General features: G+C 45.2%; 4 protein-coding genes across 13 annotated transcripts in view; 1 reads left to right on the top strand and 3 right to left on the bottom strand.

Moving 5' to 3' along the window:
* The window catches only part of ralgps2 (Ral GEF with PH domain and SH3 binding motif 2), a 63,369-nt gene extending 60,870 nt beyond the window's left edge, over positions 1 to 2,499 (bottom strand). For 2 of the 9 annotated variants that reach the window (XM_077017201.1, XM_077017205.1), the window contains exons 1-2: positions 1,936 to 2,357; positions 138 to 242 (exon numbers count right to left, since the gene is read on the bottom strand). The gene's annotated coding sequence lies outside the window, so the exon portion shown is untranslated. Of the gene's footprint in view, positions 1 to 137; positions 243 to 1,935; positions 2,359 to 2,420 lie in introns of those variants that run through there. The other 7 variants (XM_077017200.1, XM_077017203.1, XM_077017204.1 and 4 more) reach the window with 5 other exon arrangements.
* A 1,213-nt stretch (positions 2,500 to 3,712) lies between these two features.
* Positions 3,713 to 6,314, bottom strand: coa7 (cytochrome c oxidase assembly factor 7). Its single transcript, XM_077017215.1, has 3 exons — positions 5,920 to 6,314; positions 5,666 to 5,806; positions 3,713 to 5,424 (listed from the first exon to the last, which is right to left on the bottom strand). Exons 1-3 carry the CDS (start codon positions 6,023 to 6,025, stop codon positions 4,982 to 4,984), a joined length of 690 nt encoding a protein of 229 aa, XP_076873330.1. The 5' UTR covers positions 6,026 to 6,314; the 3' UTR covers positions 3,713 to 4,981.
* On the top strand, positions 6,271 to 18,042 carry zyg11 (zyg-11 family member, cell cycle regulator). Its single transcript, XM_077017198.1, has 16 exons — positions 6,271 to 6,590; positions 7,195 to 7,360; positions 7,537 to 8,051; positions 8,812 to 9,057; positions 9,571 to 9,711; positions 11,218 to 11,394; positions 11,532 to 11,596; positions 12,648 to 12,747; positions 12,975 to 13,025; positions 13,174 to 13,335; positions 13,560 to 13,607; positions 14,120 to 14,317; positions 14,733 to 14,785; positions 14,879 to 14,976; positions 15,109 to 15,285; positions 15,471 to 18,042. The coding sequence occupies exons 1-16, from the start codon at positions 6,588 to 6,590 to the stop codon at positions 15,485 to 15,487; spliced, it is 2,217 nt and encodes a 738-aa protein (XP_076873313.1). The 5' UTR covers positions 6,271 to 6,587; the 3' UTR covers positions 15,488 to 18,042.
* A 514-nt stretch (positions 18,043 to 18,556) lies between these two features.
* On the bottom strand, positions 18,557 to 25,103 carry echdc2 (enoyl CoA hydratase domain containing 2). Of its 2 annotated transcripts, none has more exons than XM_077017209.1 (9): positions 24,973 to 25,103; positions 23,869 to 23,936; positions 23,456 to 23,543; positions 23,227 to 23,313; positions 22,463 to 22,555; positions 20,656 to 20,712; positions 19,971 to 20,158; positions 19,105 to 19,203; positions 18,557 to 18,756 (listed from the first exon to the last, which is right to left on the bottom strand). In XM_077017209.1, exons 2-9 carry the CDS (start codon positions 23,917 to 23,919, stop codon positions 18,679 to 18,681), a joined length of 741 nt encoding a protein of 246 aa, XP_076873324.1. In that variant the 5' UTR covers positions 23,920 to 23,936; positions 24,973 to 25,103; the 3' UTR covers positions 18,557 to 18,678. The 2 variants fall into 2 exon arrangements, with proteins under 2 accessions (XP_076873324.1, XP_076873323.1); XM_077017208.1 differs by lacking the exon at positions 24,973 to 25,103 and adding an exon at positions 24,487 to 24,861.
* Between the last annotated feature and the right edge of the window lie 82 nt (positions 25,104 to 25,185).

Raw genomic sequence — 25,185 nt, 5'->3', positions numbered from 1 at the left:
ATCCCATATCTCAACCAACCTGTTTGTTTACAAACATGATTATAGCAATAAAAACAGAAGAAACATTACTGATAGAACTGTGTTGGAGTGATGTCGTGGATTTTTCTTTTTTTTAATCAAATAAAGGGTGTGCTTACATAAATCACAGAAGAAAAGCTGAGTTCTGGATCTCTAGACAGCCTCCACTTCTTGATTAATCCTTGTTAATATAGCTTCATATAAACAGTGCATTACAGATTGGACTGTTGGACAGAGAATAATAAACATGATAAGCATGAGCTCTTTAAATCAAGTCTTCATATGGTATAACACGCTTGGGTTTGTTCCAGTTGGACTCTTGCTTTTCCTTTAGAACATAATTCCATCCACCCCGATCGCCCTCCTGCCCAAACTAAATCATAGCTGAGCACCATAGACATTGGTTTGCGTAGTTTCTACTCTGCAGTTTGATCTGGACAGACCTGTAATATACACAAACACAAGTTTCATTTAACCAAAGTTGGTTTAAAAGCACCAACTGTTCTTCAGAATGCATTTTTGTCACTGTTATTGGTTTAGCTTCACAAAAGCAACATCTAGAGTGAGTGTGACTCAGATTTGTATGAACTCATGGTAGCTCGGCTATGGATCTGAACATATGACCGTTAGGTCACAATTCAAGGGATCACATGTGGCCAACACCAAACTTCGTCCTGTCAGACACTGATAAAAAAAACGACACTTTTTATCTTCCCAGACTTAGTCAGGCACTTCCGCAGCAACGCAAATGTTAACACAGAGTGTGTGCTTGCATAGTTGGAGCAAAACCAGTTACAATAGCATGAAGATCTCTATAACTCGATTGTCAGCTACCATTTATACTTTTGTACTTGTGGCTAGCTTTGTTTTGTATTGCACGAATGATCAATAAATACTGATCAAGGGGTAAATAATGGATCATAGCGGATAAGATGTGCTCAACTAGACATCAGTAGAAAGGTTCCGATGCATTCTGGGGCCTGTCGGTCATTGGGACTGATCTGCTGTTTAGTTTTTATACTAAATAGCTACCAGCAGTTTCCGTTTAAACACATTGACGCCGGCCTTAGCAGGGCACAGCGACGTGAGCCGACTCGTGTCATTAAAAATGCATCACTGGACTGCTCCGTGACTCTTGAGCTGGGCTGATCCATCTCGGAGGGCGTGATCGGCCTCTCGTTTCATGCACAATGATCACCACCCTTGTTAAAACGTCGTTATCTAAATTTAGCGATTATTTTGAAACGAACAACTCTGCTTGTATAGTCAGTCGTCATCACTCAGCCGGTTCAACTATTTCCCTTAACACCAATTTAAACGGGGTGATGGTTGAGATAAGTTTAAACGCAATCAACGTTAAACCGCTGAACACAAACCCTGCACTAAACACAACAGCTAGGGGGGAAGAAGACTCTCCCATCATTTAAAGCCAACAGAGATTGTTGGAGTTGTATCTTGCCATTTCATTTCACGATAGCTAGCCAACATGAGCTAACGTTATCCGTTTAAACTGCTGTGGTGAGGGAACCCCGACGTTCACACCCCGAACCTGGGGAGGAATACTAACAAGTACGGCAGAGTGAGCCCAGTTAGCCCTGCAACCGACACCACGTACCGGCCACCTACTGCATGTAATACTGGCACAGCGGCACACAACCATAACCACCTACTCAGCGGGATAATACACGATTAAATTAATCCTGCAGGCTAACTACGGCAACTGTAGAGTGTACTTATTCAGTTAGCTAGCTGGCTAATAACACAGCACACCTTATAAACACGTAAATGGAGGGACCACAAAGCACGCTAACAGAATTGCGTACGTTATCTGTAACGATTTCGCTCGATAAACCAAACACGCCGGCACACGGTGCACGATAATCTCGTAGTCACTCCCGACGGCAGGATTTAAATTACCTCACGGAGTGCCTCGCTAGCTCGACCAGCTAGCAGTTAGCTAGCCAGGCATACGACCCCATCACTGTACAGCTGTCTGAAGACACACTTTAAACAACAGAAGCGAACTGACCTCTCGGAGCTCTTGAAGTTTTAATAACCGCCTCAAAAAAAAACAACTATGCTCCACAAAAGTGTCTTCAAACTTGTTTTCAGTGGGCTTGAGCGGTGAGGTGAAACTGGGCGGCGCTGAGGCGGCGGCGCTACGGTCGAGGCGTCCGCAGCCTCGGCGAAGGTGACGGTTGGTCGGGCCGTTTGTCGCGCGCCCGGCTGGCTTTAAACTCGGAGCGGGTGCGCGTTTGGAAGGTTGAGACGCACCATCTGGGCGCGTGCGTATGCGCGCGGGATTACCAACGGAGGATCTGAGTTTTAAATGAGGTCATTTGTATTTCAGGCATGCAAAAAAACAGATGATAGAAACGGAAGAAACTACTTAACCTACTTACACCAGACGTAAATAGGTAATAGAAATTGTAACAGCTTTCGTTGTTTTGCAGTAACGAGCAAACGCAGCATTGTTGAAACAGCAGGCTTCACTTTTATCCCTGGTAATATTTCGCAAAATGTTTGTACTCACATTTGTTTGGAATTAGCTCCCTCTGGTGGACAATACTTTATAATGGTATGGATTGCAAATCGCTTGTATAATTTCTATGTACTGTATAAGGTTATAAAAAGGTAGTTTTCTGGAGTAGGGTTACGATTGTACTTTGCCTCACTAAGTGAAACATGTATATTATACTCATTCATTACAAACAGACTGATATATTTAAAGTGCTTATTTCTTTTAATTTGATAATTGTAACTGACAGCTAAGGAAAGCACCAAATTCAGTATCTCAGAAAACTAGAATATTGTGAAAAGGTCCAAAATTGAAGATACATGGTGCCACAGTCTAAACAGCTAATTAACTCAAAACACCAGCCTTTAAATGGTCTCTCAGGCTGGCTGTTCACAAAGATTTGAGTCCAAGCACATTAGGCGAAGGGAAGGAAAAGATGTGGTAGAAAAGTGTACAAGCAATAGGGATAACCACACCTTGGTATTGTAAAACAAAACCCGTTCAAAAATGTGGGGGAAATTCACAAAGACTGGACTGCAGCTGGAGTCAGTGCTTCAATAACCACCACGCACAGACGTATGCAAGACATATGGGTTTCAGCTGCTGCATTCCTTGTGTCAAGCCACTCTTATAAGAATAATAATCTTTATTTGTATAGCACATCCTTCTACAGATGTGTGGTGGAGAGCGTACTGTGCTCCAACATCAACGTGTGGCACGGAAGTTGCTCGGCTGCAGAGAGGAAAGCTCTGCAGGGGGTGGTGAAGGCTGCACAGAGGACTGTTGGAGTCAGCCTCCCCACCACCACAGACATCTGCACCTCCAGATGCAGGAGGAGGGCCGCCTGCATCATGAAGGATCCCACCTACCCAGCACACCCACTTTTTGTCCCGCTCCCCTCAGGCAGGAGGCTGCGGAGCATTAAGTGCAGAACTTCCCGTCTGAGGCACTGCTTCATCCCGGAAGCTGTCAGACTCACAAACTCTAAATGAGAACCAGCACCCAGTTGGTCTCTCTGACAATCTGCACACAGTCACTTTACACAAGACACTTTAACCACAGTCAATTTTTTACACTACTTATTTATATTATTACAGATTTATTTTTATTCTGCTTATTCAATTTTATTTTTATTTTATTGCTGCTATTGGGGTCAAAACTGGGACCTTGGGTTCTAAATTTCATTCCACCTCATGTACCACATGTGATGTGAGTCTCCTTGAATCCTTTCATACATACATGCAACTCAAAGTGCTTTGAACAAGAGACAGCGTCAGAAATGTCTCGCCTGGGCTGAAGACAAAAAGGACTGGACTACTGCAGGAGTGGTCCAAAGTTATGTTCTCTGATGAAAGTAAATTTTTATTATTTTTTTATTTTAAATATGCCATATTTGTCAATTGTGATATTTTTTTTTTTCACCGCAATCAAAATTTGTCCTTCACTTTTATCCATCTGTGCAGCTAGAACACACACACACGCACACTAGTGATTACGAGGGGGTTGTGGTGCACACGTGCCCAGAGCGGTGGGCAGCCCTAGCCTGGCACCCGGGGAGCAGTTGGGGTTAGGTGCCTTGTTCAAGGGCACCTCAGTCATGGCCTCAGGCCTGGGAATCGAACCCACGACCCTTCGGTCACAAGACCAGTTCCCTACCACCAGACCATGACTGCCCCTAAAACATAGCTTGGTAGCAGTGACAAATTTTGCATTTCCTTTGGAAATCAAGGTCACAGAGTCTGGAGGAAGAGAGGAGAGGCACAGAATCCATGTTGCTTGAGGTCAAGTGTAACATTTCCACAGTCAGTGATGGTTTGGGGTGCCATGTGGTCTACTAATGTTGATCCACTGTGTTTTGTATTGGTTTTAAGTAATATTCCAATTTTCTGAGATACTGAATTTGTGGTTTTCATTAGTTGTCAGTTGTGTGTATGTCAGTCTGTGTGTAATGTATAAAATACAAGTTTGACTTTTTGAATAGAATTACTGAAATAAATGTTTATGATATTGTAATTTTATGACCAGCACCTGTATGAATAGTCTTATGCACCTTGTCCCTTCCAAAAGAAGGGATTTTTGATACGTACATTTTTCTGTATATACCGTCCTTTGCAGTTTAAGACTTCTGTTTAGTAATGAAGAGTTTGTTTATATAGGAATGACAGACCAAGACTTGCACAGAACTGTATGAATAACTGAAATTATGGCATATGTGATTTACTTAATGTGACGTCTAGGCAAAAATAAACATTACAATAAATTCTGACATTAGCCCACACTTATTATAGTCAGCAATATATATTAGTGAGTGTGTGTGATTTATCAAAGAATATATTTATTAACTTCATAACAATAATTACTTCCCACAACTGGAAATGCAAATATGGTCCATCTCTCTCTCTCTCTCTCTCTCTCTCTCTCTCTCTCTCTCTCTCTCTCTCTCTCTCATTCTCCAAACTTCAGCTGCCGCTCTCTCTGCTGTGCGTGCAGTTCTTTCGCTCTGTTCTTCAGCTCCTCTGCCTTGTGATCGTCCTTCTCGGTGCCGTCCCCCAGTTTATACATACGACTGGCGTTGGAGCATCCCCAGATGTGGCCAAGCTCGCAGGCCCGCATGGCATACTTCAAAGCCAGCGGCATGTTTTTGTCCACCCCTGCCTGGCCTTGGATGTAGAGGGCACTCAGGTTGAAGCAGCTCGGGGCAAACCCCCCCTTGCAGGCCCTCTCGTAGTACTGCCGAGCCACCACTGGGTCAGGACCCTCCTCCAGTGCGCGTCCGTCGTGGGCAAGCAAGCCTACATTGTGGCAAGCGTCCACTGACTTCTTCCCTTTACTGTTGCATGCTTTTATGAAGCAGGAGTAGGCTTTCTTTAGACACTCTGCTACCCCACCTGACCTCACAAAGAGCAGATGGACATGCATCCAATGGATTAGATGTTGGGAGCAATTAGTACTGAACCTTCAGTAAAGATGTAACATATTCAGTTCATTTATAGGGAAAGAGTGTGAGAATAAACTATATGCTTCTAAAACAAACCTTCATAGCTGCCCCCGCCTTTAAATCATGTTATATATAATTTAAGTCGTATTTCATCTCGAATACTAGTCTGAAATAACTTAACCTGACGTTACCTTTCCCAGTTGCATGGTAAGCGCCTAGTTTGTAGCAGCTCTCGCTGTGCCCATTGACTTCACAGTTGTGCTTGAGAACCTGAGCGGTAGACTCGTAGTTCTTCTTTACACCCTCCAAGTAGTCTGCCAATCTGTGACAACCTGACACAGAAACATCACAGAGAATGGAGGATGACGGTAACAGGAGAGCAGCGCAAACGTCCTAAAAATGTGTTCAGCACCGTGAGCGTGGGACAGCGCTCAGCCAACTGTACCTTCGGGGTCTTTCTCGCGATAGCACTGATAGCTGTACTCCACTCCCAAATTATCTAAAAATTCTTTGACTTCCTTTTCGTCCTCAAAATTAATAAGTCCCGCCATTTTTAAGAAAAATATATTTATCACTCCCACCGGTTCCACTGTCCCACGTGTTAGATACAACGAAGTCGTGTGACCTTGATCTGTGGTTGACTATCCATTAAATTATACGAAGAACGAACAGACCTTTATCGACTCAGGCTTGAAAACGTGCACATGTAGATCACGATCACTTATAAAATAAGAGTATCCAAACACGAATTAAAAGACCGCAATCAACGGATTGAGCTACAACTCCAGCCGCGTCGGATCCCGTCTTCCTGTTTCCGCGCGCCCCGCCCCCGACGCGCGTGCACTTCCGGTGTGGTGACCTCGCTCGCTTGTCAGGACGTCGCTCCGCGCTCCCGTCTACCGAAATAAAAACGCAAAATGGTTCTTGTTGTCACATAATGTTATGACAATGTTGTTCAATACGTGTTCCAGGAAAAATGGACCTTTACCAGCTGACTGGCCCGTACTGCCCAGTCTGCTCTAGGGTTAGTTAACATAACTCGCTATATTAGCCAGTTTGCTGTCGCAGTTTGTGGATTTCTCCTGTACTGCGAACGATCCCCACTTCTTAACCATGGTAAGACGATGTTTTTATTATCTATTTCCTCTATTTATCTAGATATATATGGTTTAAACCAAATTAACCGGTTCTAGTATAACTAGCTAGCGAAAACCAAAATACCCACCCCGTCGCATACACTTCATGAAACTGATATTTGCAATAATGTGATTAATTTAAGCATGCTCCTGGTCAGTATAGTGGACGACCACTCGGATCACGCCAGAAATAAGGCCGTATATCTTTACTGAAGATGTGATATGTGAGAATGTAGTGAGTTTAGGATGTAGTAATCTTAGCACCATACAGATCCCTTTCAAAAGAGTCGCCTACGCGTATCTGTGTTCGCAGCTGCGGTGGTGATGTACTTGTTATTTTTTAAGGGCGACACCAAACGTAGATACATAATGTACGAAAGTGTAACAGTTTTAACAGTAGTGAAGTCTGAGAAACCTATAACTATATATAGCAATTTTATCATACTGTGATATTGTTTCAAACAGTGACTGTTCAGTATATACGTCTAGCGTGTAAAATGGCATGGATCATGGGTATTTCAAAAAGATACAGTAGTACCCTGGTTTGATGCTGGGTGCTAAATTTTGTCTTCTGTGTGTTCCAGGATGAGGCATCCCCAGCATCTCTGACAGACCTGTGTCTGGCGCTGGTGAGCTCCAGGCTGGAGCTGTTCTGCTTGAAGCTGGCTGATGGCTCCCTGTGTCTCCGTGAACCGGTGGTCTTCCCTCAGGAGCTGGCGGACCAGCTCCTGTGCAAGATGGCCACAGAAGGTGAGCAGGAACCCAGGATGCAGCAGACTGAACCGGATTCTGCTTTTATTGTGGTGCAGGGAGGGAGGGAGTGGGTTCCAGTCAAATAATTAGGATAAACCAGATTCAGTTCAAACCAAGTCAATTTCTGTGGAAAGAAGGAAACTCCTCCGCCGGCTCTGCTCTGCCCCCTGCAGGCCTGCTGAACGACAGCACGGTGGGGATATTCCGCAGCTGCCAGCAGCTTCGCCTTCGCCGCGCCTGCATCCGCACGGCGCGCATCTCGTCCGAGGCCTTCCAGCGTGCCGTCTGCCCGCACCGGCTCCTGGAGCTGGACGCCTCGCGGGTCAACGCCGACCTCACCATTCCCGACATCCTCCGTGGGCTCTCGGGCAGCAAGGCGCTGCGTGAGGGCCTACAGCGCCTGGTGCTCAACGGCCTGACCATGTCGTCTCTGGAGGAGCCCAGCCGGCGCTGCTTTGGCTCGCTGCGGGGCCTCCGCGCCCTCAGCATCTCCAGCGTGGACTTCTACGACGCCGGCCTGGCCGACGTGTGCTCGCTGCCCCGCCTGGAGAGCCTGGACATCTCCAACACATCAGTGACCAACCTGACGCCCGTGCTGGGGCTCAGGACCACGCTGCGCTACCTCACCATGCACCAGCTCAAGCGGCTAGAGATGAGCACCACCCAGCTGCTAGCTGTGCTCAGCCAGGTCAGAACCAGAGCACTGACGGTTATGGCTGGCTCGGCCGGGCCTGCAGCTCCGGAAGCATGTGGCCATGTGTGTTGTAGGGCTTTCCCTCTTCTGACTTTCTTGATTCAACTCGTCGGTTAACTTGGTGTGCTAGAGTGGGGAAATCCCTAAACTGTCCTGAAGGCCATTCTTATGAATTTTCTTTCTGAAGACATTAAAGGACCTCGTCTAACTGGGGTTTGAGAATCCCTGTATTAGTCAGTGCTGGATTTTGTGCTCTGAATATTGTAATATATGTCCATGTTAGCAGCCAGAGAGAACTGCTTCTATATCAGTCCACTCTACAAGCTTCCCAGTGTTTGTCCTGTCGCTGGCAATGTGCCAGTGTTGAGTTGCTTGTTGTGGCAAGCTCCTTTCATCTTTGAACGTTTGAGGGTAGGCTAACTCTGTCTTTTTCTCGCCTTGACATTCCAATAAAATCAGCCCTGTTTCATATGTAAGTGGAGTTTTGCATCATGCAACTAGTGATGCAAATGCAGTTTTTAAAAACTCTTTTCAAAGTCTTCAGACTAAGGAGGTGATGGAGTACCATTTGGCAGGGTGTACCCCAGTCAGGTGGGGTGTAGCGTGATTTGGTTGTTTGCCTGAAAATGCATAGTGCCTCTGCTGGGACGGCACTTCCACACTCTCGGGCTCTTGAAGCAGCTGTTTATCAGTGTCCAGCGTTGTCTGGGTGAGCGTTCATCCTTGTAACCCCCGTTTCCCTTCCCTCGGGCAGCTGGAGGGCCTGCAGCACCTGGACATCTCGGACGATAAGCAGTTCACGTCAGACGTGGCACAGCAGCTCCTAGCCACCCCTGGAATCCTGCCAGAGCTCGTCTCCCTGGACGTGTCCGGCCGCAAACAGGTGACCGACGCGGCGGTCAGGGCCTTCGTGGAGGACAGGCCCGGTATGACATTCGTTGGCCTGCTTGCCACAGACGCCGGTTTCTCTGACTTCCTGTCTGGAGAGGGAAGCTTGAAGGTGGGTAAACGCCCGTGAGTGGCCCTGACATGCGTACGTCACTCCGGTCATTTGTCATTATGGTAATTCCTTTTTTGTGGTCATGTTCTTATGGTTTTTAGCTACCTTGCGCTACCTGGCTGGCTAACGCAACACTGTTTGCAAATGGTGGCCCGATTAATTGGTTGGCCAGCAGTTAATGCTATTTTAGGACGATCATCCGATTCCTTGTCCCCCCCAGTCAGTCAAAGAATTGTTTGGGTTTATTGAACAAAGTATTTTTTGAGAGAGTGAGGAACGTCTGAAGGTCGAGGTTTGTGAAGCATGCATCAGGCCAGACTGACTGTGTTCTACGGTGCTAGACTATACACTATACTAAAAATTATTATTTCCACTGTACTGGGAGCATACAATACTCATGAGTTACTGTGAAATATTGGTTTATTTGGCATTTGATGTTTTTTTCATAGGTTAATGAAGTATTAGATGTGGATAATTTTGTGTTTGCGTGTGCTTGTCTCTTTGTCCCTGCAGGTGACTGGAGAGGCCAATGAGACCCAAATCTGTGAGGCTCTGAGGCGCTACAGCGAGAGGGAGGGCTTCGTCAGAGAGGCCCTCTTCCACCTCTTCAGCCTCACCCACGTGATGGAGAAAGCACGACCCGACATCCTCAAAGTACACGTGCCACCACATGCACACACAATGCATGCTGGGTAAAACGCTCTTTCCTCTCTTCACCCAGCTCCTCCCACACGCGCTGAGAGTGGAGCGTTATTCCTAATATAGACAGTCCCACGCACGGCCCTCGCCTCCCGCTCACATACACACACACACACACTCACACACGCTCTGTCACACACACACACACACACACACACGCTCTGTCACACACACACACTCACACACGCTCTGTCACACACACACACACACACACACACACATACACGCTCTGACACACACATCCACTTCGTTGCTTTTGCTGTTTTCCAGTTTTTGCTTCACTATCTCAACATAAAAAAACGTTATTTTGTATGTGTGCCTTTTAAGATGCCTAAATACACTGCAAAGATAATTGTCTATGTATATAAAGATGATCTACAGTTAACAGTCTAAATGTAACGCATGAAAACAAAATATTTTTAAAAGACACTAGTCTTCTAGTTCAGCAGTTTAATCTAGATTACAAATGACGCTTCTAATTCCAGTCAGTATTGTTCTTGAAATAAGTTTTCAAAGTCAAACTTCATTATTTGTCAGCTGTGATTTAAAGCAATTGAAAGCTGCCAAGTACTCAACTTGGTAGAAACACCATTTGCTGCAGTAGCAGCTTTAGGTCTGTTGGGGTAAGCCTCTACCAGCTTTACACTGTTAGGATGGTGTTAGTTTGTGCCAGACATACCATTTTGAGTCTTGTCCAAAAAAAAACCCTCTATTTTTGGGTCATCTGACCACAAGAGCATATCCTACCTACATTTTAGCTGGGTCACACCAGTGCTGTCTGGTGAGCTGAATGTGTTTTTGATGGTGCACCTGCGTGTCAGCCTCCTGTGCGTGACGGGTCCTTCTGTCTCCAAATCACTGCAGGTCTCTCTCACGTCACCTTCTTGCTCTGTCATTGGGTTTTGAGAATGGGCATGTCTAGCCAGGGTCTGGTTGTCATGGTGCAGCTTCTGTTTCCTCACCGTTAGTCCAAAAGTGCTCAGAGATTTCCAAACACTCTGATATTGTTTTGTAGCCGTTTTCATGTCTTGTCCATGCCTTGAAGTGTAAAATTGGCTGGTTTTTAATCTCAAAGGTTTCCTTCAGATTCATACTCTGACCAAGGGTACATGAATTAAGGTGACATTGTGATTTGCAATTTGTGAGGGCAATACTTTTTGTTGGTATAAATGTGGAGTTTTGACAACCCAGTGAGGGAGATTGAGACTTGGTTATTTCCAGAACTATGTTTTTGTACAAGTAAAACATACTTTCTCTTTTTTTCTATGTGTGTATAACAAGTTAATCTTCTGTATATATATTTTGCATTCTGCTGTAGTTTTATCATAGACGTTACAGTTTTCCAATTCCCAACTGTGTTAATATCAGTCGAGCCCACTGGCACCGTCTCAGGAACCAAATGTTCTCAGCTGTGAAGTTCAGTGTCTTCTCACTCATGCTCTCTCTCTTCCTCTTCCTTAGCTGGTGGTGTTGGGGATGAAGAACCACCCCACCACCCTGAATGTGCAGCTGGCAGCCAGTGCCTGCGTCTTTAACCTCACCAAGCAGGACCTGGCGTTTGGCATGCCCGTGCGTCTCCTGGCCAGTGTCACCCAGTTGCTTCTGGAAGCAATGAAAACCTTCCCCAACCACCAGCAGGTGCTGTTCAGCCGCCGCGCACCCGTTCACGGGCAGCGTTCTGCAACACGTTCACGTGTGCACGTTTACACGTGTGCTGCGGGTGTGGTCTGTTGTGTGAGGTGTGGCTGACTGGTCCTCCCGATTTGTCCTTGCAGTTGCAGAAGAACTGCCTGCTGTCTCTGTGCAGTGATCGCGTCCTGCAGGAGGTTCCCTTCAACAGGTACGTCCGCCGCCAGTGTCCGGCACTAGGACCTCACAGACTCACCTCTTCACCACACAAACCCTCAGGCAGCCGCTCAATGATGAGGTTGTTATAGATGGTAACTGTGCTGCCTGCCCAGTAGAGGCCTGCGGTTCAGTGCCTTTCTGGGAAGGGGCTCTACACTACAGGATATACACCATATACATCCTTGAACCAGGGTACCCGTGGGTCCTTAAAAAGTCTTAAAATGTCTTAAATTTAGTTTTCCATATTCAAGGCCTAAAAATGTCTTAATGTCTGGAATTTTATGAGGGGAGGCATTAAATTATTATAAGTGTGTGTTGTTCAGTTGTTCTGGCGCGATGTGAACTTTGCCGAATCTAGCGCTAATGCAGAAAATAACCGCTCCAGGGTCCTAGTGCTAGATTCCTAGCGTTAGAGTATACGGCCTCAACAACGTCAACAATTTTCGGTCGCCACCACCCCCCCTCCCCCCCGTCAACGATGTGGAACACACCTGCATCCCCGGTAATAGTATTGTTTTTTTCTTGTGAGAGGTATTAAAACAGGGGTGCCCACAGTTTTCAGCTTGCGAGCTACTTATAAGATGACCAAGTCAGAAAGATCTACCGGGGTGGCGGCGAACGTAATTTGTTGAGCGGGGGGGGGGGGGGGGGGGGTTGCGAACGTAATTTGTTGAGTGGATTGCAAATTGGCTACCGTGAATGTCAGTCAAAATACAACCGTCAGTGCAAATGTGCGATTCATCTACTACTATTTTATGTGACGCGATCTACGCACATTCCTTCGCGATCGACCGACACTTCCTTCGCGATCGACCGGTCGATCGCGATCGACGTAATGAGCACCCCTGTATTAAAAGGTCTTAAAAGTCATTGAATTTGAGATTTAAAAATGTGCAGATATCATGTTAAACTCATTACCTTCACCTACTTCTGTAACATGGTTGAAAACTGTAAGTCCATCTGGATAACATCTAGCAAATGTGTAAAATGTTCATTGTGTGTGTGTGTGTGTGTGTGTGTGTGTGTGTGTGTGTGTGTGTCAGGTTTGAATCTGCCAAGCTGGTCATGCAGTGGTTGTGTAACCATGAGGATCAAAACATGCAGAGGATGGCAGTGGCCATCATCTCCATCCTGGCTGCTAAGGTGAGATGCCCCACCTGACGACCAGCTGCTTCCTGTATGACGGTCCACTGTCAGTGAGGCCTGGGGGCGCCGAGCCCTCGTTAGCTGGGTCAGCTCATAACCTGCAGGCCACACCACACTCCAAGTCCATCTGACAACTAATACAAGCTCGCTCTCTCGGTCTCCCTCTCTCCTCTTTCTCACACACTCTCTCCCTCCCTCTCTTTTGTTTACACATTCTTCATCAGCTGTCTACTGAACAGACGGCCCAGCTGGGCGATGAGCTGCCTATCGTGAAGGTGAGTTTCGAGCTCTCCCACCAAGATGGATGTAGGACTACCTGATGTGAAATACTTGTTTGATCAGACTTCCACCCTCGGTGGTGTCCTACGTTAACTCTCATCACACGTCCACACGTTTATCTCTCTTCCTCACCCTTTCCCATAGCAACTCCTGCACATCGTGCTGCAGAAGACGTCTCAGGGTACGGTGGACGCCACGCTCAAGTTCACACTCAGTGCTCTGTGGAACTTGACCGACGAGTCGCCCACAACCTGCAGACAGTTCATAGAGAACCAGGGCTTGGAGCTTTTCATCAAAGTGCTGGAGGTACACACACACACACACACACACACACACACACACACACACACACTCATGACTGTTTGTGTAATTATAAGCGGGTATGCCCTAGACTGGGATTTTTTTAAGCATGCTGGGCAGAGTTGATGTTATTTATAGCATGTCTCCAAAAGTCCTTGGGGGGGATGAATTGCTATACCGAACTGTACAAGCTGGTGTTGATGGTGTGGTCTCTCTCTGCTCTGCATCAGTCCTTCCCTTCGGAGTCTTCCATTCAGCAGAAGGTCCTTGGCTTGCTGGTGAGAAAGTGTGTGTGTGTGTGTCTGTATGTCTGTCTAAATCCAAGTCTCACTGGAGTCTTGTCACACCACAGCTGTGTGTGAGCTGAAGGGTGTGTCTCCACATTTTCTTTGGTGTGTGTTTGGGATGGGCAGGACCCTGCAACTCTCAGATAAGTAAAAAGAAGCCATCAGTTCAAACAGGAATAGTTGTCTGACTAGTCACACTAAAGGATTATGCTAATTTATGCTAATGGGGTCCTATTTTAGAAAGTCTGTTGCTGCGTGGGCAGGACAGTCCTCATTACTGCTCCCGGGTTGTGAAGCAGCCTTTGCAGTTTTAGGAATGTTAGGCCTCTGTCCCTTCTGAGCAGTGATTAGATGATACATGCTTGTAATAGGTGTCATTTTGCCTGTTTTGTGTGTGTGTGTGTGTGTGTGTGTGTGTGTGTGTGTGTGTGTGTGTGTGTGTGTGTGTGTGTGTGTGTGTGTGTGTGTGTGTGTGTGTGTGTGTGTGTGTCCAATCGTTTTAGAATAATATAGCTGAAGTTGGGGAGCTCCATCCAGAGCTGATGGTGCAGGGTTTTCTGAACCACATCGGCGCCCTGCTACACAGTCCTGAAGTGGAGGTCAGCTACTTCGCAGCGGGTATCCTGGCCCACCTAACGTCCCGCGGGGAGACGGTGTGGACCCTCGACCTGCCCCTCCGGAACACACTACTGGAGCAGCTGGTACGTATGTGCTGGATTGTGTGCGAGTTCATGTGTCCCAATCACATTTCACACCTAACCCTCCATTTTGGGCATTTGGGCTGAGGGGTATCCCGACTCTTCTTGAGATAGAAGTGTTTGAGATCATCTCATGAGGACGACATGTTGGAAATCTCTGGGGGAAAAAAACTAATTGAGTCTGTTTACTTGAGACATCAAGGGCTTATGATGACTTATCAGGTTTATGAAGGGTTGTTCAATTTCATAATTTCACCCACTATGCCTTAAAATTCCAAAGGGGTTAGGGTTTTTATGGGCAAGGGGACACTACAAACCAAGGGCTAGGGGAAGAAATTGAAATGGGATTGGGCCTGTAGTCACTGGTTGTTCATGACGGGAACGTAACGGCGTGTGCTGGTCTCACTGCTTGTTCCAGCACTCGGTCATTCTGAAGTGGCCTGCGCCAGAGTGTGAGATGGTGGCCTACAGGTAAGGAGCACACACCCCCTACGGCTGCTCCGCTCTGCTGCGTGCTCCCGGGAACGCGCCTGTGTAACCGTGATTCTGTGCCGGGGGTTTCAGGTCCTTTAACCCGTTCTTCCCCCTGCTGGAGTGCTTCCAGACTCCTGGGGTGCAGCTGTGGGCGGCGTGGGCCATGCAGCACGTCTGCAGTAAGAACGGTGGGCAGCACACACACAGCGGACACGTCACTAGATGATATGAATATGATACGTTAGGTTTTCCAGAGTGTAATCGTTTGTTTTAGAATGTTTGTGTGTGGTGTGTGTGTGTGTGTGTGTGTGTGTGCGCAGCTGCACGATACTGCAGCATGCTGCTGGAGGAAGGGGGACTTAAGCAGCTGGATGCCGTGAGGTCACATCCTGAAACCCACAGTGACGTGATGCGGTTGGCTGACAACATTCTGGACAGCCTCCATCGCCACCAAGCGCGCTACACGGGCTCCACCGGAGCAGCACACACACACAGAGGTACGACAGGCACACCAACACACACAAGCTACATGTTATCTGCAGTAGCGGGTCACAGACACGGTGGCCCATATTATAACCAAGTGCCAACCTTTGGTATGTTTAGTGTTTTAATAGTTCTGAAGTCCAATTGGTTGGTGATGTCGTATTTTTTTGTTTGTGCTTTTTTCCCCTTCCTGTTTCAGAGAGAGATGTTCCATGACATGGATATTCCTCTACTCATCTCAGAATGTCACGCAGTGTACTTACCTGGAAATGGGGTGTGTGTGTGTGTGTGTACATGTGTATTCTTGTGAGAATTCTATTCCATCTTTTATGTTAATACACTCTCTCCTACCTCCAGTGAGAGGCATTAGGGGGTACCTTGCCAAGCATTTGTTTGCACAAAGTAAATTATTATTATTATTATTATTATTATTATTAGGTCTCTCGTCTGTCTAAGGAATGCTAAGGAATTTTGTTTTACCATCTCAATTACCAGAAGAGCGGCAACGGATATAGAGAATAGTATTGGAGAATAGTGTGTGTGTGTGTGTGTGTGTGTGTGTGTGTGTGTGTGTGTGTGTGTGTGTGTGTGTGTGTGTGTGTGTGTGTGTGTGTGTGTGTGTGTGTGTGCATGCGCATGCATGACCGCATGTGCAACCAAGAGCGTTCGTTGGGTCTTCTGGGTGACCTCTACTGGGTGACCTCTACTGTATGCACATTTGGACATTTGTTATTTGATTCAGACTCAAGCTGGTTTGACAGATCCAAGTCCCTGTTTACACAAACAGCAATAAATATCTGGGTCACGCATAGAGATAGGGCATAGAATATGAATATTGCATTTTTATTGTCCCAAGATAGTCTATTGCTAAAGATTTGTTTATATTTCCATGTGTGTAGATGTGTGCTTGAGTGTATGGTGGTAGGTTGTGTAAACTCTTTGTACTGTGCATTTGACAGCATGAGAGGTTTGATGCAGATCTATTTTGTTTTAAATACTGTATACGGTATCTACCGAGACACGTTAGTGCGATGCTGTTTTCTTAGCAGAGAATTAATACTACTGATTTAAGTTTTGTTGTTGTGAACAAAATGGTACCGGTGGCAAACAGAAAAGCAGTCTGGATTTGTGAGGATACGTTTCTCAGCACAGCAGAGACTTGAGGATGAGAGTACAGGCTGTGTTGGATTACACGGGTGTTGGACCCTTTATTCATTGCACAGTTCTTCTCGAGGCACTGCATAACCTTTCAGTCTGACCCTGCCAGCATCCCCATTCTCTCCTTGTGCCGCGAGAGACGACCCGACACGGACGCATTTATTTAACATCCTCGGAGACTAATTCTAAGTTACCGTGACTACTGTTGTCCTGTCTGTGGTGGCTACAGAACACGCTATTCTGTCTACACCGTTGTCTCTCTCCTGCGGGCAAGAATCATGCCAGCAACTTTAATCTTGCACGTTGTCGTCTTGGTACGACTGCTTGGTGCTTACTGAGTTCATGACCTTAGATTAAGTGAGATGTTAATGGGCAAGTTCGGCTTCACCCTGGCTGGAACAAGAGCCTGTACCCTTTTGCTTTGTGCCGTTGGTGAGCCAATGAAGATGTTTTGCTTGTTTTTCTTTGATGTATGATCTTCGTTACACTGCATGACTTTTTTTCCTTTTCTACAATCTCTTACCCTCTTTAAGTACGTGGTGCATGGTCTTTGACCAGCAGAGACAGTCTGTAATTACAAGAACACTTGAAAATGACATTAAAAACTGATCTGAGAAAAAAAAATGTTATTTTTAATTTGACAAAAAAAAAATATATATATATATATTCTCCCCTGTTCACACAATTAAGCTTGGTAAGTGCAGACTGTGTAATGTTCAGAGACACCATGCTCCAGAAATAGACATGTCCAAACAGGAGGTGTTGGGTCTAGGTGTGGCTCTAGATCAAGTTCTAAAGAGCTTTGGTTGACCTCGGTCCCTGAAAGTGAACTATGTTAGCTTAGCATCAGATAGTATGTGTGGCAATTCAGCCTGTGTTTGCAGGTTATTGGCTCATGCCTAAACAGGCAGTCTCCTTTACTGCTTAAACTTGTGGGATTGCAGTAGAAGGCAGAACATTTGCACATCTGTAATTTCTATGATACATGTCTTTTAAAAGGACATTTTCTAGTAATGATTTCTGCCCCTCCTCCATTACAGACTGTCTCTTTACATATGCATTTTCTATGGTAACTTTTGTATTTTTACATGTTTTTTTTTTTTTTTTTTAATTACTAAACTTCATTTTTGTAACAAGATGGTCATCTTGGAAAACATTCACACAGATTTGCCCATCAAAAATATCCACCATGCATCCCCTGGGTAGAACTGGCTTTGGATGTTGTGTGCCTGCTGCTCACCATAACCTCGACTTTGAGTTCACTAAAGATTCGAAGAATGATTCTCATCCGTCTGTTTGCCTTTGTGCACATTGTAAAGAACTTACAATGATTTACTATGCCTGATCATGCCTTCACCGACCGATTAAAACATACTGCCAGCCTCGTCGGCCCAAACCAGGAGCCAAGTGACTCCTGACAGTCAGCTCTCTCTTCATTCCACGATGTATGTACCTTGCCCCTGGTGAAGACTCTCGTGCACTATGGTAAATGTTTCTACAGGGTGGTGGGTCGCAGGGTTCGAGCCAGTCCATATAAAGCTAAAGGTGTCGTACTGCTGCTCAGATTACAGTTATATGCAAACCATGTTTCTCCAATAAAGCATGTAAATCCACTGAGGTCTTCAGCCTCTTTTCAGTGAACACTGGGCCAATACTGCGTTTACTGGAAGTAGTGAACTACTACAATAACAAAATTAAGTTAATAGTGAGTTTCCCCAGACCCAGAATAAACCCTAGATGGAATAGAATGTCCAGTGGTGATTAACTGAAATGTAGTTCCAATTATAATTAGGTTTAATCCCCATCTAGAAGGACTCCCCTAGAAGTAGGTAAAACTGAGAATTCCCACACTCAAGGCTATTCGAGTCTGGTAGTGTTACTACCAATGTCTGCTAGAGTCACGTCAACACAACCGAAGCCTTAGGCAAAAACATTCATATAAATAAAACTCAAGACCTTCATTTAAGTTGACAGCTCATTACTGGTGTAATATGCAATAATATGAGAATATTTGATATTGTAATACTGTTCACAGTCATGAACTCAAGTTAGGCAGTGATGAATATCTAAATGTGTTCTTGATCTGTGTGGGATTTCATGGAGGCGTAAAGAAAAAGCTAACAGGTGCCCACTTTATTCACCTTTTTAATAATGTAAAGTAACATGTAATGTATGTGTTTCAAAAAGTACCTTGAAATACCCCAAAACTGATGAAATGTGTCTTTAAAGCTACTGTGTGTGTGGTCTGTTTACTCTCCAGTGTATCTGGGGGGCCTCTTCTCAATAAAAGCAGCCATTCCCTCCTGCCGGTCTCTTGTTGGGATGACCTGCAGGAAGGAGACAGCAGTGATTTTTTTGTTTAAAGTGTTTCATGTTCCCTTATGGGAAAAAAGAGAAGCAAGCTATCAAATTAACAACTCCCCTAAACAAACTACAGTAAATCCCTATCCAGGGCTTCAGTGTAGAATTTCATTGCTCGATTTCACACTGGTCAAAAATTATCTAATAATAAATCGATTCAAACAGGCTTAAATTAAGAAGATCTAAACTTTCTCCCTCACATTTTAGCCCGTCCCTGTGCTCAGTAACTTTACTCTTGGAAAAATGCCTATTTTTTTGTAAGAGTCTCCAAGGTCCTTGCCACAGGCAGAGGGTGTGGCGCTTCAGTGACTCACTCTGGCGTAACACATTCCCTCGATGGCCATACCCGTGGTGATATCCACCTCCATCCCTCGGTTCATGGCCTCCTTGGCCATTCGGACCGCCACAGGAGCCTGTCGGAGACAGCAGGGAGTGTCATCAGACCCTGGCCCCCGATGTGCCTACCCCCCCGCCTCCCAGAACATCACACTCTTCTCAGAACAATGTTTCATTTCGAAAGGGGGGTGGTGATGATGACCATGTTCTTTTAAAACTGGGTTTAGTGATGAGATATAAATAGTTTCTTTGTCTCTGGCTCCATCAAGGAACGATAGAAATAGAGCTTTGTGGTTTTTGTTTTGAACAGAAGGAGGACACAAAATGTGGCTTAATTGTAATTTGACAAGAGCGATCGTCCTGCACAGATGACTTCACCCATGACAGGTGACATGTCTGTTACTGCGTGGACATCGAGCAAGCGTGGTCATGAGTCATAGCCTGTTATGCAAGAATTAAAGATGTGCTTAAGCATAAATCTCCAATTGTTTTATTTTAGGCAGAAAGCTGTAGAACATGCTTATATGACTCGATTAATATCTTAATACCCATGGGTGCAGGCTAGTTGTAAGGGTTAGTTTTAAGTCATGTTTGGATTATTTGAGCCAGCCATGTTTTGATTATGGGTATACATGGACACTTTTTTTTGTGTGTGTGTGTGGGGGGAAATGCACACACACACAAAAAAGTGTCCATGTATACCCATAATCTTTAGGCTAGTAATGATGAATCTTAGACAGTTCTCAAGACAAAGGCAGACACTGTGAGTCTGCTAATAGTCATCAACCACTCCAAAATTAGCATCAATAAATACGGACCCGTGTGTGAGAGGGGAGGTGCCTACCTGAGGGAGGATCTCCCGGGCTAGGTTTAAGGCCTCACTGTAGGCAGCATCTCCGCTCTGGTTCTGAGCCACAGCCCGGTTGACCATACCCAGCTCCAGAGCCTGCTGTCCCCCCACACGCTTCCCTGTAAAAATCAGCTCCTTCGCCACTGCAAAGCCCACTGCACGTGGCAACCTCTGACTGCCTCCTGGTGCACAACAAGTGAAACACCATTATGAGCCAGTGAAGCCACTGTGTAATCTCTGTATGTTCAGTGTCTGAACAACTGTAATCTCTGTATGGTCACTGTCTGAGCCACTGTGTAATCTCTGTATGATCACTACACTACCCTGTACCACATTAATCACTGGTGTATTTCTGACCACTGGATGTGATTTGGACTGTAGTCCATTCCCAACACAGCAAGAACACGTGCTGCGTTTCACTGGGCATCACAGCAGCATTGCTGACATCGAACGTGATCTGCCATCCAGAACATCCAACCAACAAACATCCTGTGGAGCTGCAGGACGTGCAGGTCTGTACCTCAAACTGTTCACTTACAAGCTGCACCTACAAAGTAGCTGGCAGGTGCGTTTGTGTGGTTTCACTCCTCTTTTTTTCCTCTTTCCATTTTTATCGGCGAGTTGGTTTGCCTTTCTAAGGCGTGTCTGCATTTGTCTCTCCTTTCATCCATTTTCTCACCTGCTCCTGGGAGTAGTCCCCGCGTGGTTTCGATCAGGCCCATCTGCACAGTGTTTGCTGACACACACACACACACACAAGGACAGTTCAAAAAGTTTGCCTCCGCATGCCATCCTCATAAACTGTCCAACTACAGACCAATCTCTGTCCTTCATCTCCAAAATTCTAGAGAAAGTAGTTTCTTCACAACTTTCTACTTTTTGGAGTCTGGATTTAGACACCACCACAGCACCGAAACTGCGTTGACTAAAGTAGTTAATGATTCTTAATGTACTCTGATAAATGTGCACATTTTTATTATTAATCCTTAGTGCTGGTTTCAACACCATAGACCACAACATTTTACTGGATAGGCTGGAGACACTCATTGGTCAAGCACTCTCCAGGTTCAAATCCTATGACAGATTGACACCAATTTCTCCCTGCACATAATGAATACTCAGAAAGCACAAACGTAAAATATGGTTGTCCCAAAGTATCTATATTTGGCCCCAAATGATTCTCATTACATATGCTACCATTAGGCTCAATCATTCATATGCATGGTATTAATGTCCATTGCTATGCAGATGATATGAAGTTGTATATATCTTCTAATCCAGATGATGTCAATATACTACTACTAAAATTGAGAATTGCATCCAGGAAATAAAAACCTGGATGGCGTCTAATTTTCATACTCTAAATTCTGATAAGACTAAGGTGTTGCATCTTGGACCCAAAGCTGCAAGACACAATTGGTCTAAAAATTCCTCTTCTCCTATGGTTTTTCAGGAACACCTAGATCTACAGTAAAAAGCTTAGGTGTCACTATTGATTCTGATCTTCCATTTGACACACAAACACATTCAATATCACTGAAGCTGCCTTTTTCCATTTACATAATATTGCTAAGCGGAGAGATTTACTTTTCTTATCAGACGCAAAGAAACAGGTCCCAGCTTCTCATCAAGATTGGACTACTGTAACGGTTTTTTCATTAGATGCTCTAAAAAGTCCCTAAAGAAACTCTAAATTGTTCAGAATGCAGCAGCCAGAGTCCTAACTAGGGCTAGAGAATTCAATCACATTAGTCCTATACTCTAGGTGTTGCACTGGCTTCTGAATAAATTTCAAATTGATTTTAGAATTCCTCTGTTGACTTACAAAGCGCCAAATGGTCCTGCCCCACAATTTTTGAGTGAACTCACTGCATACTATAACCCATCCCACTTGCTGTGCTCTCAGAATTGAGGGTTTCCTTTAGAGCCCCTTATTTATGGAATAATCTTCCAGCTTCAATCAGAGATTCAGACACAGTTCCAATCTTTAAATGTAGACTTAACCCTCACCTATTTAATCAAGCCTGACATGTGTCACTGGCACGTGTGCTATACATATGGTTCTTTTAATTAGATCCTTACATATTTAACCTGCATTTTGTAACCTGGTTAAATGTTTCTACAAAGACAATTCCATAAATCGGCCAGTTGCAAATTTTCACTAACAGACATGCCAATGCGGCTATCTACATGAAGGGACATTTACATTGAAGGGACTGCTCAGCCTAGATATAGAACTATAAAAATGGACTTCTACTAGCTGGGCTGCCCAATGGAGGATGGGTTCCCTTTTTAGTCTTGGTCCTCCCAATGGTTTTTAGGTTAATCCCCACCTAGGGAGTTTCTCCTTGCCACTGTCACCCCTGGCTTGCTCATTAGGGATTTAGACCCATGTGTTTGTAAAACACAAGCCCCCTCTCTCCCCTGCAGCACCCAGTCACTCACGGGGCCCGACCTGCCTTCGTCAGGACAAAGAATGCACTCACCCGCCGTGCGGAGGTCACAAGCCAGCGCCAACTCCAGCCCACCCCCTAGAGCAAAGCCATCCACCGCGGCAACAGTCGGCATGGGCAACGCAGCTGGCACAGAGAGTGGAAAATATTTGCATCAAACAGGTCGTAAGTTAAAGCTGTATGCTACTGGGCTCTTCCACAACAGCAGTCTATCTCTGTCTTGCATCATATCATGTGACCACAAAAACTCATTACAATAATTATCATTACAATAATTACTATCAGAATTAATAAATTGCTTCAGCCTAAATTACGTTCACAGCACATCAGTCTGAGTTTTGAATTAGCTTGTGTCAAAATGTGTTAATCTGATTAAGTTCAAAAAATTGTTTTTACATGTGCTATAATGAAATTCTTCACAATATAGCTCTACAAGGCTTTCCAAAAGTCTGCCCATATGAGAGAAATATTAGTTGTCTAGAGTATCTGGTGTTTGATGGAATTTGCACTATGAAGTTTGAAAGGATACCCAATATATACACATAGTACAGGGAGAGACAGGAGAAGATGATTTCATGATTATTTCAAGTATGAAAGCAGTCCGCTTGAAGCTTGGCAAGTCAATCAAGCGAGCTGGCCACAGGGCCATTTTAGCAGCTCATTAGAAGTATTCATTTACACGTATACCACACTCTTGTCATTTTAGCAAAGTCAGTCCCATTATTCCCCACAGCACACCCACAATTCTTTTAATCTTCATCATCGTTGTCGTCGTCATCGCCATTGCCTCCTCTCACCTATCTCATTCATTAGTGAGCGAAGGCCATGCACAAAGCACTCAGCCTCAGTATTGGTCATCTGGGCTCGCTCCTTCAGGTCTGCCCCTGTAACAAAACCAGCGATTACTCACACAGTCATTAGGATCAATTACTCTGGTTTCTGGGCGGGCCTTAAAACACGAACGTCGTCTCAGAGAGGTGACATAGACAGGCTGCATGTGGGATCTCTGTGTAGATTAATACAGACCTGCACAAAAGACCCCATGCACCAGGCTCCTAAAGATCACTACACGAGCAGTAGAGTCATGGTGCAGGTTTGACACCAGCTCTCGCATCTACACACACACACACACACACACACACAGTGAGTGGGACAATATTGATAGAACAAGATAAATGGAATGCAGCAACACATGAGAAAAGCGACACAAATCTGATCTATTTCTGTATTATTTTCCATATATTGATCATTCTGCGGTCAACCAGAGACAAGTTTGTGCTCCCTTCAGACACACTCCGATCTGACCAAAAGTACTGCCACCTATGTAAAGATCAGGAACAAGTGCTTGGAGCACCTTGTAGGGTTGAGGTTGCCTGCGTGGACGTTGTTTTCTCTGTACAACTGAGAGTGGTGCTGAATGACAGGCTGTTTCATCTCACCTGACTCACAAAGACCCGGCCCAGAGAATTCCGTGCTCGTTCTCGACACATCAACACTTCCACTATACCTGGAATCAGGGGTGGAGGTGGGGGATAAAACTTTTTTATGATAAAAAAAAATCATCATGGTTAAGCACACAGAACGCAGGACAGGAAACGCGGAGACCTACACATACAAGAATCTTCACTGAGGAACGTGCCTGGCTGAGAGAGCCAAATATTGTCAAATATTTCGTGGGAATTCGACCCATACTCTGTAACGTAACGCATATCTAACGTTTCCAAAAGTTCCCAGAATATTTAGATATTGTATACCTATTCACCTGTAATGGTACCTTTCGATGCAACGTGTTACCTTACCCAATTGACGTTTTCACTGATTAATTGATAGGCATTGTTATTTGATGGACTGCAGCGTCACTGTCTTTGGCACGTACTCGGGGGGGTGAACTGGTTGTCAGTAGTCAAAGGGACGTTCCCAGTGTTCCCCTAATGGGCAATGATGCGGTCATCTCGACGTCTGGGCACATCCATGTTGGTTAAATCGTTGTAAATGGAGCTCCGTTTACGCAAAGTCTGTAACAAATGGGCTATTGTAACTAATTACGATGCACCTACCCTTGTCTTCACCTTCAAGGCGACGTGTGTCCACTTCGACGTCTCTATTAGGACTTTGACTGCAAAAGGCTCGTCGTTGCGCAAAAGTAATTGGCCAAACTGACGTATTGGTCTTGTACGTATTGGTGTCCCACAGTGTGCCATCAGGCGCAGTAAAAGCGGAGACCCGTTTAGTGTGGCCTCGGACAAACACACGAATTCCTGGAGCAAGTCTACGAAGGGTGGTCATGATCGGTAGGAGTTTGGTGTATTGTTCGGTCTGTGACCAGTGAACGGAAGGAGGTTTTAACACGAGTGTGTTAAAGTTTCAGTTTTCTAAGAGCAAACATTCGGCCCTTGCGAAAGACAACTCGACTCCGTGGTGAAGTTTGTCGGTGACGGTCATCCAGTTTCACTTCCTCAATATCGTCACCTTGGTAACTCAACGCGTCAACCTTCACTAAGTATAAAGTGTGTGTTTGTTCTGCTAGATTAGATTTCACTCACCTTTCTTTCACTCCATTCTCATCTTTAAAAGGTATTTCAAAATACCTTCTGGCTTACAAATCAAAGTTGAGAACATGAACACGGCAGTTGGTGAGGACGGGCAATATCTATCACCAGAGGGCGATAATGTTTTATCGAGAGCAACGTATATACAACATGGCAGAGCATAACACGCTTGTGTATCAGAGCGAAACCTGTATTCTAACAGCTGAC

The sequence above is a fragment of the Brachyhypopomus gauderio genome, chromosome 9 (assembly GCF_052324685.1).
Source record: "Brachyhypopomus gauderio isolate BG-103 chromosome 9, BGAUD_0.2, whole genome shotgun sequence".
Taxonomy (NCBI): domain Eukaryota; kingdom Metazoa; phylum Chordata; class Actinopteri; order Gymnotiformes; family Hypopomidae; genus Brachyhypopomus; species Brachyhypopomus gauderio.
This window is presented reverse-complemented; position numbering and strand designations above follow the sequence as displayed.

Bases quoted from the DNA above. Each gene is read 5' to 3' on its own strand.
- coa7 (XM_077017215.1), bottom strand. From the start codon at position 6,025: ATGGCGGGACTTATTAATTTTGAGGACGAAAAGGAAGTCAAAGAATTT. The intron at 5,807-5,919 runs GTACAGTTGGCT...TTTCTGTGTCAG, and splicing joins TCGCGAGAAAGACCCCGAAG to GTTGTCACAGATTGGCAGAC. The intron at 5,425-5,665 runs GTAACGTCAGGT...TTGTGAGGTCAG, and splicing joins TTACCATGCAACTGGGAAAG to GTGGGGTAGCAGAGTGTCTA.
- zyg11 (XM_077017198.1), top strand. The intron at 9,712-11,217 runs GTACACGTGCCA...CCTCTTCCTTAG, and splicing joins CACGACCCGACATCCTCAAA to CTGGTGGTGTTGGGGATGAA. The intron at 11,395-11,531 runs GTGCTGTTCAGC...TTGTCCTTGCAG, and splicing joins CCTTCCCCAACCACCAGCAG to TTGCAGAAGAACTGCCTGCT.
- echdc2 (XM_077017208.1), bottom strand. From the start codon at position 24,715: ATGACCACCCTTCGTAGACTTGCTCCAGGAATTCGTGTGTTTGTCCGA. The intron at 23,937-24,486 runs GTAGGTGCATCG...CCCTGATTCCAG, and splicing joins CCTTGAAGGTGAAGACAAGG to GTATAGTGGAAGTGTTGATG. The intron at 22,556-23,226 runs GTGAGAGGAGGC...TCTCTGTGCCAG, and splicing joins CTCACTAATGAATGAGATAG to CTGCGTTGCCCATGCCGACT.